The 13,727-nt window shown below is 42.6% G+C and overlaps 1 protein-coding gene across 4 annotated transcripts in view; it reads left to right on the top strand.

Moving 5' to 3' along the window:
* Positions 1 to 13,727, top strand: part of PALM2AKAP2 (PALM2 and AKAP2 fusion) — a 206,691-nt gene that overhangs the window by 41,822 nt on the left and 151,142 nt on the right. For all 4 annotated transcript variants that reach the window (XM_081893802.1, XM_081893799.1, XM_081893801.1 and 1 more), the window contains exon 3: positions 8,575 to 8,705. In XM_081893802.1, the coding sequence (XP_081749928.1) occupies positions 8,575 to 8,705 (131 nt within the window). The remainder of the gene's footprint in view (positions 1 to 8,574; positions 8,706 to 13,727) is intronic.

Here is a 13,727-nt window from a genome sequence, read left to right as displayed (position 1 = left end):
TTGGATAGTGTTCTCGAAGCTACCAGCATGAGTTTGACTAAACTGCGGGAGGCAGTGGAAGATAGAAGTGCCTGGCCTGCTCTGGTCCATGCGTCACGAAGAGTCGGACACGACTAAACAACAACAACAACAGGATTAAATAAAGACAAGTGCATTTACTGCACTTAATAATGCAGTTGTGAAAATACTTTATTGAGTAATGGATGCAATGAAAGGGAACAAACGTTTTAAGGGTTTTGTGTGTGACTGTTCTCAGCTATCTTATGAGTGGATGGAGGAGGAATCTCTCCTTTTGGGATTTCACAGAGGAGTCACCTAATTCGATCTGGACTGATTGCGCATTACTTAGATTGGATCAATGGTCTACTTCAGAATCCACAGACGGACAGATTCCATTGTGAAGTGATCAGGGGGTTTTGTGCTGTTTCCACTCAGGTGGTGGGTGGATATACTGTTTCTGAAGTTTTGAAAGGGAAAAATTGAGAGGGGAAACTAAGGCAGGTTGCCATCCTCACACCACCTCTTAACTCGTAATTACTTTTAAGTATGTGTATCTGGGCAGATTTTAAAAGATTTTTTTTTTCATCTGCCTGGAAACTAAATGGGGAGGACTGAGTCATGTCGCCTCTGAGAACTCAGGCGGACCAGATTTTAATGGGCCAGCCCCTCCCTAGTTGTGGCCACCATAAATGCTTCATCTTCATCTCACTAAGCTATAAATCAGATAAAGGAACTTGAGTAGGGTTATTAAAGATATTTGTGCACAAACATAGGAGTAAAGGAAGTTGAAGGATGATTTGGATCCTGGTTTTGGCCATTTGACAAAAATGTGTCGTGTTATTGTGTGTGTGTGTTTTATAGTTTTGGGTTTTTAAACTGTGAATGGTCCCCCCCCCCCTTTCATCATTTTACAATCTCATGGAGCTGCCTTGAATGACTTTTGGATGAGGAAAGCTGGATATAAGAGGCAGCAGTTACCAGGGGAGTCTTTAGCATAGGCGCCGCTGGGGTGCAAAGATCCACCCAGCACCCCCAAATCATTGAGTCTGACAAGTGCCGCCATTCTAAATGACAAGCACTGCCGCTGGCGCAGCACGTCTTTGGTAAATGAGCACACAAAGTCAAAAGTCCTTTAGTCACAGTAGGTATACACTTGGGTAATACCTAGGTATATATGTATTTTGTTTTTCTAGCTTGATCAAAATTATTTATTATTTCATAACAGGTAGATAGTTAAGAGCTTAGGCGGCTTCAGCAGCTGGCGTCGGGTGCCCCCCAGAATTCAGCGCCCAGGTGCCCCGCACCCCTTGCACCCCCGGGTAAAGACAGCCTTGGCAGTCACCAAATGATTGGAAGTCACCAAATGACTCCATCATTGGAAGTCCTGTATATTCTATTTATCGTTACATTTATATCCCAGCATATCTCCAAAGAGCTTGGATGTTTACATGAACCTCCCCCTCAGCCGCTTCATCCAAAAGAGGTAGGTTAGGCTGAGAGCCAATAACTGGCCCCAGACCACCCACTGAGCTTTGTGGCTGAGCAGCAATTTGAACCCTGGCCTCCTGGGTCCCTGTCCAAAACTCTAACCACTATACCACCCTGAGGGAAATGAATACATTACCTTTCTGTATCCCATCTCTCTCTCTTGTGCGTAAAGTGGCACAGGATGGAATACTTTACAGTAGGTAGTGGAGATGGAAACATTTGAATACAAGATTTATTGAATGTTGATTAATCTAAATAGCATGAAAGTGAAGGCGTTCAAAATGAGCTAAGGGGAACAGGTTGTGTGTGTGTTGAGGTATTTAAATTATTGGCCCCCAAAACGGCCCTGGAAATAACAGAAGCAGAGTTGAATCCGTCTCCTTGATGAGCTAAACTGTTTATCTGGTGCTTCTAATCTGTGCCTTTTGATTTCACCGGAGCATCATCTGTCTGTATCTGCTCATTACAGGGCACTCCAGTTCCCGTCAGTGATTCATTACTGATGCTTCCTGTCCCAGCACTAGCCGTGATAAAAAGCCTAGAATAAACTAGTGGCAAGAGACAGGCACATCCCCAAAAATAGCTTGAGGTGCTCAGCCGTCTCCTCCCCCCTGTTGACCTATTATGTGTTTTAAAAAGAATAGGAATGGCCCAGATTCAAGAGAGAGAGAGAGAGAGAGAGAGAGAGAGAGAGAGAGAGAGAGAGAGAGATATGTTACGCAGTATAATTAGTAGAAGAGAATTGACAGTTGATTACCCAAGTTAGAAAAAGAATGCCAATGTGTGTATCAGGATTAGCCCACCCATGAGGCAAAGTGAGGCAGCTGCCTCAGGTGGCTGAATTCACAGGGGCAGGAGATTCCGGTGAAGGTCTTTAGTCTTCCCTTTTCCCTGATGTAGTTATTTACATACTCCTCCTTCCCTAGCAGGGAGAGAAGCACTATTTTGTGGTTCGCCTCAGGTGCAAAAATGTCTTGGGTTAGCCCTGGCGTGTGTATATAGCAGAATAGAACAGAAACTGGGCATCTGCCTTGGCTGGCCTGACTTCTCTCTGACTGCAGTAGTGGTAGTAGTAGTAGTAGCAAGAGTAGTAGTATTCTGTCCATCTGACTGGGTTGCCTCAGCCCCTCTGAGTGGCTTCCAGCATATCCAATAACATAGTAAGACATTCAACTTTAAAAACCTCCCTATATAGGGCTGCCTTCTAAAGGTAGTATACTGTAGTTCAGGCATCCCCAAACTTGGCCCTCCAGCTGTTTTGGGACTACAAGTCCCATCATCCCTAGCTAACAGGACCAGTGGTCAGGCATGATGGGACTTGTAGCCCCAAAACAGCTGGAGGGCCAAGTTTGGGGATTGACATCTAATGAGATGGTGCCACTGTAATCTCACTTTTCGCAGTGAGGGAACCACCAGAAGGTCCTCGGAGCTGGTCCTCAGTGCCTGGGCTGAATGATGAGGGTGGTGGCGCTCTTTCAGATACACAGAGCTGAGGCCGTTTAGGTCTTTAAATGTCAGACCAACACTTTGAATTGTGCTCAAAAACGTACTGAGAGCCAATAAGACCTCAGCAGAGTGACTTCTAGTGATGGGCTGTAGGCTTGGTCTACAGTTGCTAATCTCCCTAGAGAAGTGAAGCAGCAACTGCTAATTGAATGAAAATTTACTGCACTCGTTTAAAAGTGCCATTGGCCAATGCCTGAACAATCTTAATGCTCTGGTAGCAATAGCTAACGATATGCCTATATATATTGGGTGAAAGTGATTTAAAAGCTCGTCAGAGAGCAACAAATCGGCATCTGTGCAAATACAAGCCAGGCTGCAATACCTTTAAATACAAACTCCTGATACATTTAAATAGATACCTTCTAAAGCTGTCCAGGTCTGTGTTACAACATTTGTAACACAGTATGAAATCTGGTGGGTAGCTAAATTGCAATCTGCAATTTATGCAAGAGATGTGGATCAGGTTGTTTATGCAGGAATTTGCAAACAATGGGTTTTTATTACTTATTATTATTATTTATTAAATTTGAACACTGCCCTTCATCTGTCGATCTAAGGGCGGTTTACGTTTTCCAAGCATCCTTGGTTTCTTTTCAGTCTCTGTAGAAATGAGTGATGTTTTCACCTAAGCAGCCTTTTTTCCCATTGTAGTTTGAAATTTAGCTGGAAAGAAACCTGGGGTGACGGTATATGAGTTTATATGATATGTCTTTGTAAGATATCGCATTAGACAAGTGGTTCCCAAACTCCACCCCCCACCCCCCGGCAGGATAGACTACTTGCTGAGCTTCTTAATGGCTTTTCTGCCTATTGTAGCAATTTAACATGCTGTGCTAAATGTTGTCTGATTTTTAGTTGCATTCTTTACACCTTCTTTTATATATTGTATTTTCCTGTCTTGGAATTCCATAGAATTCATTGTACACCGCAGGGCTTGCTTAGTCTCAGTGTTCAGAAAATGTAATGGTCTGATACATAGTCTTAAATAATTTCCACTCTTTTTGTAAACCAGTTAAAGGTAAAGGGTAAAGGGACCCCTGACTATTAGGTCCAGTCATGGCCGACTCTGGGGTTGCGGCGCTCATATCACTTTATTAGCCGAGGGAGCCACCGTACAGCTTCCGGGTCATGTGGCCAGCATGACTAAGCCGCTTCTGGCGAACCAGAGCAGCACATGGAAATGCCGTCTACCTTCCTGCCGGAGTGGTACCTATTTATCTACTTGCACTTTGACATGCTTTTGAACTGCTAGGTTGGCAGGAGCAGGGACCGAGCAACAGGAGCTCACCCCATCACAGGGATTCAGCCAGTAAACCAGTTAGAGATGGGTTAAAAAAAACCCTAGTATATAAGTTTTTTGAAACTCTTTTTTGAAACTGTTACACAGTTTTAGAAATAATTTTAGAGGACAAAAATATATATGAACACCTTGCCTTAAGCATTTTGTTCACTGTTCTAAAAGAAAATAGTTCATAATTCAATGTTATTCAAGTTTTCAAGTTTTCCAGAAAGAAACAAAACAAGGCTTCACGAGGTAGGAAATGGGGGGACCCAATTTTTTCCTGAATTTTTTGGAGTCCCCACCCCCCGAAACTTCATTTCTCTATCTTGGGACCAGCACTGCTATTTAGTTTATTTAAATATTTCTAAACCACCCTTTCACGTAAAATACCTCAAGGTGGTAAGCAGACAAAAAACCAGAGGATTACAATAGAAACACATCAAATTTTGTAAGATAGCTGAAAATGAGCAAGGATTGCTGAACCTCTATTGGCAAGGAGTTCCACAGGGAAGGCCTGCCACACCAAGGTGTTATCCCTCAAGGGGATGTGGGACCACCAAAAATTGTCGCATCAAAAGGCCTTGCCGATTGAGGCAGAGCATGTAAAGAATCAGGAGGTCCTTAAAGTACAGTGGGGGCCAAGTTGCTTAGAGATTTGTGAATTAACACAATAACTTTGAACCTGGCCCAGTCACATGTTGGTAACCAGAGCAGCTCTGGCAGAAGATACTGAGCGATCTTTTATTTATTAAGCCGATTGCTTGCTAACCATCAGATAGAATTAGTTGGTATTGCATCATTGGGTAGTCTGGGCAGAACTAAAGGAATGTTCCTTGATGGCTGGGTATTCTCTGTCATGCCTCTAGAAAGGAACACCTTTAGCTAGAGCTCATGGAAAGGGCAGATAATTATTTGGGATCCATTTTGCAATTTGAGCCAGGAACACAGAGAGCAGTGAGTTGGCTGCAAAGCACCTTGAAGTTCAAAAGTCCCCTTTGCAAATTTGATTCAGGAACAATGGGTTTTACCTGCCTGTTGACAAGAACCGCTTGCTTCCATTATGCTCCCCTTATATCTTTGAAAATAAAACTAATTCTGTCGGTCTCCACAGCTCTTCTCCACAAAATTATCAGCATTAGAATTGGGGAGTGCGCAGCTGTATTAATTAATTTTTGGCTAAGGTTTAGCAGCTTCAGAAATCAACGCCCAGCTTTCAGAAACTTTGCTCCATATTGGCTTATCTGCAACCACTTAACTGTACTTTTCCATGAACAAATACTGTATCTTTGAACATCTGGATTTGATAATCAACCTGTCATAAACCAGAATGATAGCATAAGCTGGTGCATTCAGATCTCCTTGAAAAAATACCTTTTTAAGGGGGAAAAAATACATTGTTGGTGGGGGAAATGAATTCTTAGAAAAGTTCAGGATAGAAATAGTTGAGTAGAAATCTATTTTACCATTTTTTTTTAAGTTGTTTGTGTTGGAAGAGGAACCAAACTACTGCCATCATACCCTTCCCCCCCCCCCCAATCTTCACTTTTAAAATAAAAAGATGAGCCAAAACTATGGCTTTTTTTCAGAACTATAATAGCAAAATTCATTGACACCTGTGTCTCCGTCTGCATCCAGATCAGCTAGCCATTGTTTTCCCTAGAGAGTCAGGCCCATACAGTCGGTTGCTGATGCCCGGGAGATTATCACTGATAGAGCAGCTCATCACTTTATTGCTCTGCCAGGAGCTACTAACAGCCAATTTAGCTTCTCAGCAATGGTTCTGTTAGATACTCTGTAAACAACAGCAGCTGGTGGGTGGACCTGGCTGGAGACCAGTCCACAAGACGCAACTCAACATCTCTTTGTCAACTGTGGAGGAAGGACGAACAAGAACCCTTCAGCATGACTTCATTCTTGTGCTGATTTGATCTTGTTTGAAAGGCTTCTCTAAGCAGGTAGATTCCTTCCGTCTATCTGCCCAAGCTAGTTCTGCTCTTTCAGCATGGTCTGTTTTAGAAACGCTTGTTCGTGCCTTTTCAGATAATGGCTTGCCTTTAATACAAAGATGACCTGCCGTGAGCAGATAGCATCTTGCCCTTACTTAGGGATGGGGAAGAAAACCAGTTGAGTTTCATTTTAATGCAAACCTTCAAAGTTGGCAGTTTCCAGAACGATACGCAAACAGAAACAAAGCTATCCTTCAACACTTGTGTTTCCAAATTTTGTGATACAGTTCTCCCATTTTAAAAATGCATATATTAGGGACATATGTGCTTCAAAGTGTGTGTGTGTGTGTGTGTGTGTGTGTAAGTGTATGTAACCTGAAGCGTATGTAACCCAAGGTACCACTGTATATTGGGAGAAATACACACTAATATGCTGACAAACAGTTGCAGAAATGTGGTGAACTGAATTTAGGACTGGAAGAATTAGAAGCCAGAATTGCCAATTTATTCATCCATCCCCTCATTGAAGGACATGTGTTGCACAAGAACAAAGTGTTTATTCACACGTGACACATCTGTCCTTTCATATATAAAGAGAAGCTAACTTTGACAATGAAACTCTACATGAGTGAGGAGAGCAGGACATTGAACCTCTCCCTATTTTGCTTGGTCCTGCTCTCTCACATCAGGTTTATTTCTGGAGTGCCATCTGGGGGGGACCGAGGGCCCCTCCAAAATTTTCAAGGAGGGGACTAGGCCTCCTCAGAATCCCACAGTGACGTGCACAAGCCATGTGGCATGTGTGTGACATGTCAGCCCGTCATGCGGCTCAGTTTGGATACCTGATCCCATCCAGGCTGTGAGAAAAATATCTGCAGCAATGGCATATGGTGGGTGAGAAAGGGGAAAGTTTGTGTATCCTGACAGATGCACCTTTTGTTATTAAGAAACAAAATAGTGCAGAAGCCAAAACTATTCCCACTATGTAGCCAAACCGCAGCTTCCCTACCTCTCTTTGTCTATAATAATTTATTATTTATACTCCGCCCATCTGGCTGGGTTTCCCCAGCCACTCTGGGCGGCTCCCAACAGAATATTAATACAGTGGAACCTTGGTTCTTGAATGGCTTAGTTGACAAACAAATCAGTTCCCAAATGCCAAAAACACAGAAGTAAGTGTTCCAGTTTTCAAACGTTTTTCAGAAGCTGACCGTCCAATGTGGTTGCTGGCTATTGTTTCCGGGGCGCCTGCGCCAATCATAGCCACACCTTGATTTTCAAACATTTTGGGAGCTGAACGGACTTCCAGAATGGATTAAGTTTGAGAACCAAGGTTCCGCTGTAATAATAAAAAAGTGATAAAACATCAAACATTAAAAAACTTCCCTAAACAGGGCTGCCTTCAGAAGTCTTCTAAAAATCATATAGTTGTTTATTTCCTTAACATCTGATGAGAGGGCGTTCCACAGGGCGGGCGCCACTACTGAGAAGGCCCTCTGCCTGGTTCCCTGTAGCTTCACTTCTCGCAGTGAGGGAAACACCAGAAGGCCCTCGGAGCTGGACCTCAGTGTCCGGGCTAGATGATTGGGGGTGGAGACACTCTTTTAGGTATACTGCGTCTACATTCCCACTCACCCCCAATCATTTGTAGAGGTCAGGAGAACTCTCAGAACATCACACGACGAGGACCAAATCAACTATTTTAAAAGTAGTACAACATTGAATGCCACCCTAGTGTAGAATTTCAATCCTTGTCCAACTGATTGCCACTTACAGCAGCAAATCAAAATTACTGCTAGTTAATAATTCAGTTGTCCTGGTATGCGGGTGGCACTGTGGGTTAAACCACAGAGCCTAGGACTTACCGATCAGAAGGTAAGCTCCTGTTGCTCGGTCCCTGCTCCTGCCAACCTAGCAGTTCGAAAGCACGTCAAAGTACAAGTAGATAAATAGGTACTGCTCCGGCGGGAAGGTAAACGGCATTTCCGTGCACTGCTCTGGTTCGCCAGAAGTGGCTTAGTCATGCTGGTCACATGACGCAGAAGCTGTACACCAGCTCCCTCGGTCAATAAAGCGAGATGAGCGCCGCAACCCCAGAGTCGGTCACAACTGGACCTAATGGTCTGGGTCCCTTTACCCTTTAACAATTCAGTTACCTATTTACTACATAGAGTACATGTGACACCCAGGTTGAGATATGAACCAGTCCTTGAGGATGGATCCAGAATGTTCCGTTTGTGCTGTGCTGAAAGTGCTAATCCGTGTCTTCAAGACAGCTATCAAATATTTAAGAGGAGAAGTCTCTTAATGTCTCACCATGTGTGCTTTCCCCCCCATCATCTTCCACCCTAGTCAAAAGCACTCCGTGAAAAATGGTTGCTGCAAGGAATTCCTGCCGGTTCACCAGCAGAAGAAGAAGCCAGGAAGAGGCAGTCAGAAGAGGATGAGCTGAAGGTGAAAAACCTTGAAGGAAACATCCATAGGTAGGGTCTTTTTTTTACATCTTTAGGGCCAAATCCTAAATGCTTTCAAGTCATCAGGGTTTGTCTGCATGTAATGAAATACAGGGGCACAAAATTTATATCGCTGCTGATTCAATTACTTGAGCAATCAATCAAGGATTTAGCTGATTGTTCAGAAGAGGGCAGTTTGAGGTGATGAATTTAATCAGCAATCTTGCAGGTTAAAGGCACTACTGGATATCTGGCACTACCTAGCTCTGGTGTGTTTGTTAACTGTAACAGGGGGCCCAAAAACAAAAGGTTGCATTTAATTGGGTTTTACTCAGTTGAAATTAATGAATGCAAGTTAGTCTAGGTCAGGGCTGTAGCTAGGGGGTGCTGAGGTAGGCTCCCATTGCACAGGCAATGGGAAGGTGCAAAGTAGGATAAAATATATGTCCATAAATATCAATTATTGCCTCTTAAGAAATGGTTTCAAATAGAGGGTGAATTGAATGGGTAGAGGGGGGCAGGGTTGGAGGAGAGGCAGAAAGAATAGCTAATTTGTTTGTGGCTAGGGGGCGCTATCTGGACTAGCTACAGCTCTGCACTAGATACAACGCAGAATATTTAAGATCTAACCCTGTGTGTTCTAAGATTGTCAGATGACAGCTGCCAACAATATGGCGGGGCCTTTTTGGAGTTGGCACCCTAACTGTGGGATTCACTTCCCAAGGTGGCCTATCAGGTTTGCTCTTTGGTCATGAAAGCTTTATTGGTTGGACAGGTTTCTGTATGCTTTGTCTAATTTGGTGATTGGTAATACTGCTGTGTTGTTGTTGTTGTTCATCTTCCTTGGTGCTTTAAAGTTCTGGTGGTTTGTGTTCAGTGAAGTTTTTATTTCACTTCATGTGCATTTGTTGTTGCTGCTTTTCAAAATTTTGTTGCTGCTCATTTTTTAAAAAAGAAATGTTGATGTATAACAATCTAAATTTAGGTTAGGAATGAGTGCCAATGTAAGTTAGAGGAAGTTCAAAAGGGGCTTTGCTCGTGCTGAGTAGGATCTGCCATATTTGAGGGGTGGGAGGTTTTCTTTTAAGCTCCCTCCTTTTGAACTCTTACCCCATCTCACTATTTAATAGTGGGCAATTTCACAAGGGGTGTTAAGAATGCTCTTTGCATGTCAGGAAAGTAGGAGAGAAAGCAGAAGAGACCCATTTTCATATATTCATTATTTCATTTTTAATCCATATATTTATATGATTTTATACAATGCCCAACTTCATATTATATAAGATCTTGATAAAAAAATACATAAAACTTATACCACTTTGCAATTGCGCTGTTGTAGAAAACATTTTGATCTAATCTAAAGCAGCATGTCAAATGATCATGTGATGAATGTATCTACTGTCCCAATAATGGATGAATAAACTCCAAGGTTGTGTAAATCTATCAAGTTTCTCCCTTCTTTCTTTTACTGTTTCTCTTTACTCTTGTAAGCTTGGTAATTTCTGTGGTATGCTCATATATGTTTGCTTCTCGTTCTATTAATACTGGGAACTGAATCTTTTCACAGTACCTTGGGTAGCATATTATTGTGGCTACAGTTATATGAAATATTGATTCTCTTTGCTGTATATTTTGTTGTGTTAGTCAATGAAAAACAAAGCAAGTTCTAAATCTAGTTGCATTTTCATTATTTTCTCTATTATGCTCTCAATCTGATACTTTGTTATTTGCTTTGTCGCACAATTAATGTCCCCTGTTTGGTCTACCACCTCAAAAAGAAGCACAGGGTGTGGTGATTAAAGAATAGCGCCTGTCTTTGGAATGCTGTCCTTAGGGAGGCATGCCTGGTGCCAACTTGACTGTCATTTTGGCGCCAGGTAAAGTTTTTCTGCTCCCCTGGGCATGTGAGCAGCTTTAATGACATTGTTGTTACACTAAAACCTGGATTGAGTAACTGGGGGGGGGGGTGTTTGTTTTGTTTTACAGTTGCTGCTATTGCATATTGGATTAATGTGTTTTTACCATGTTTTGCTGTATTTAGGGTTGCCATATTTCAAAAAGTGATCATCTTTTGACCAAGCTGTTGAGATTTGGTGGCGGGGAGGGGAGGGGGGCATAGTTGTTGAGCTTTCTTCTTCTTCTTCTTCTTCTTCTTCTTCTTCTTCTTCTTCTTCTTCTTCTTCTTCTTCTTCTTCTGTTTTGCAAAATCTCCATGAATTTTTTTTAGGTTGCCATACACCTGGCTTTTCCAAGAAATTCCACCACGACAAATTCCAATGGAAATCCAAGACATATGGTAGCCCTATATTTTGAAAATTGCTTTGCAGCTTTTATCATAATATATGCAATTAGATCAAATAAATCACCAGATATGGAAGTAGCTTCTGACAATCATTTTCGTATTTGTTATGCATTCAGACTGTAGACATGTGGGATGAGAAAAGCCACTGCTAATACAAGCAGCACTTGTGAAATCACCAATGTGCCGTGCTTAAGAATTTATTAGTCTTCATTCTCTCATTTTCCCATTCCACATTATTCTGCCCTATTTGTTCCCAGCCTCATCTCTTTCACCGAGAAAATAAATACATCACGGTTTTCAACCATTTCAAACTAAGACCGAAAAACACCAGGGCTCTCTCTCTTCTTCTTCTTCTTCTTCTTCTTCTTCTTCTTCTTCTTCTTCTTCTTCTTCTTCTTCTTCCTATTTCATGTTTCAATTGACATTTTCAAGGACAGCCTTCCCCTATACCAAGGATTGTCATTGTGACGATCACTCGGAGCCGACTAAGATTGTCTTCCATAAACACGGTTTTAACAATGAGTCCGTAAGTGACTGTGGAGGCCAATTCTGGATCCACATGTCCTTCCCCAGTGGGGACATTGGTTTCTGAGCGGGAGTTGATCACGGTGTGGATTTGCCAAGCGTACCTTCCTCTTAGCATGTTTCTCCCTTGCATCCTGAATTTGAGTGTCTTCAAAGCCCATGACACCTTTGGTAAAGGCTGTTCTCCAACTGGAGCGCTCGCCAGCCAGTGTTTCCCAGTTGTCAGCATTTATACTACATTTTTTTTTTAGATTTGCCTTGAGACAGTCTTTAAACCTCTTTTGTTGACCACCAGCATTACACTTTCCATTTTTAAGTTTGGTATAGACTGGTTGCTTTGGAAGATGATCATCAAGCATCCGCACAACATGACCAGTCCAACAAAGTTGATGTTGAAGAATCATTGCTTCAACACTGGTGATTTTTGCTTCTTCCAGTACACTGATATTAGTTCGCCTGTCTTCCCAAGTGATGTGTAAAAATTTTCAGAGACACCATTGATGGAATCTTTTGAGGAGTTGGAGATGGCGTTTATAAGTGGTCCATGTTTCACACACATATAGTAAGGTTGGTAGTACAATACAGTGGTACCTCAGATTAAGTACTTAATTCGTTCCGGAGGTCCATTCTTAACCTGAAACTGTTCTTAACCTGAAGCAACACTTTAGCTAATAGGGTCTCCTGCTGCTGCCGTGCTGCCGGAGCACAATTTCTGTTCTCATCCTGAAGCAAAGTTCTTAACCTGAGGTACTATTTCTGGGTTAGTGGAGTCTGTAACCTGAAGTGTATGTAACCTGAAGCGTATGTAACCCGAGGTACCACTGTAGCTTTGTAAACAAGCATTTTGGTTTCCCTGTGAATGTCCCGGTCCTCAAACACTCTGCACTTCAATCGGGAGAAAGCCGGACTTGCAGAGCTCAGGCGATGCTGGATTTCAGCATCAGTGTTGGCCCTTGTGGAAAGATAAGTGCCTAGGTAGGTAGGCAGTGTGTAAGATGCCCGTGGCAGTTCCTCTGGTATGCAAATATCCCATTGATCCAAAAAGATTGGCAACCCCTGCCTTATGGAAGTACGGAAGCAGGCCTTCTCTGTGGTGGCACCTGTTCTTTGGAATGCCCCACCCCACATGTTATTCAGGAGGCAAAGATATTAAATACAAATGTATTTCTTTACTTGGGCTTCCCTCAGTCACTAGCACCATGCCCTTCTGTAATTTGTGGAAAGGTCCTCTGTTGCTCTGCCTGCAGTCATAAACACCCCTCCCCCAAAAAAATTATACTTTCAGGTAAATATAGAGGATAATTTATTCCAAATTATTTCATTGTCCTATTAATTATTCCTATAGCATGTTTAGTGTATACAGATGACCGGTGTGTTTGTTTGGCCTGCTTCCTGATACAGTGGTACCTTGGGTTACATACGCTTCAGGTTACATACACTTCAGGTTACAGACTCCGCTAACCCAGAAATATTACCTTGGGTTAAGAACTTTGCTTCAGGATGAGAACAGAAATCGTGCAGCGGCAGCGCAGCAGCAGCAGGAGGCCCCATTAGCTAAAGTGGTGCTTCAGGTTAAGAACAGTTTCAGGTTAAGAACAGACCTCCGGAATGAATTAAGTACTTAACCTGAGGTGCCACTGTAGATAGTTTAGGCTGAGAGCGAGTGACCTGCCTACGTCAAGCAGGTGAACTTTGGATTCTTAAAATTTGGAGTACAGAAATCTAAGAAATACATGCCTGGATCATGGGGTTATTGCTGAACTCAGGTTCTTAACAAGGCATCAGGTTGGCCATAGCATCCCACCGTTGGGGTGAATGAGCCCTTATTTGGTACTTTTCTCAAACTAACCTGACCCCATGCTATGAAAAGCAGGGGCAGGGGCTCATTCTCCCTGAGTGTGCATAGTGCAAAAAAAAAATAAAAAAGGAAACCATCCGGGGTGGGCAGGCAGAGAGGACCTACAGAATACAATCAGCTTCATTCATAGCCAAGCAAGGGAAATCCACACTCTCTCTGTGATCTCATTGTTTCCATTATTCAATTGCTGCCACTTCTTATGGTGGTGAATTTGTTTCACTGCTGCTGCGTTCAACAGAGCAGTAGGCCAAACGCAACTGGCTTTGTCACTGGAAATATTTGTTAAGTGAAGTACTTGGACATGTGTCCATTTGAACACATTTCTTACCCAAAGTGGTCAAATCCCAGTGGGTTGACATTGCAGCCT

Source organism: Podarcis melisellensis (genome assembly GCF_964234715.1).
Source record: "Podarcis melisellensis genome assembly, chromosome: 17".
NCBI lineage: Eukaryota > Metazoa > Chordata > Lepidosauria > Squamata > Lacertidae > Podarcis > Podarcis melisellensis.
This window is presented reverse-complemented; position numbering and strand designations above follow the sequence as displayed.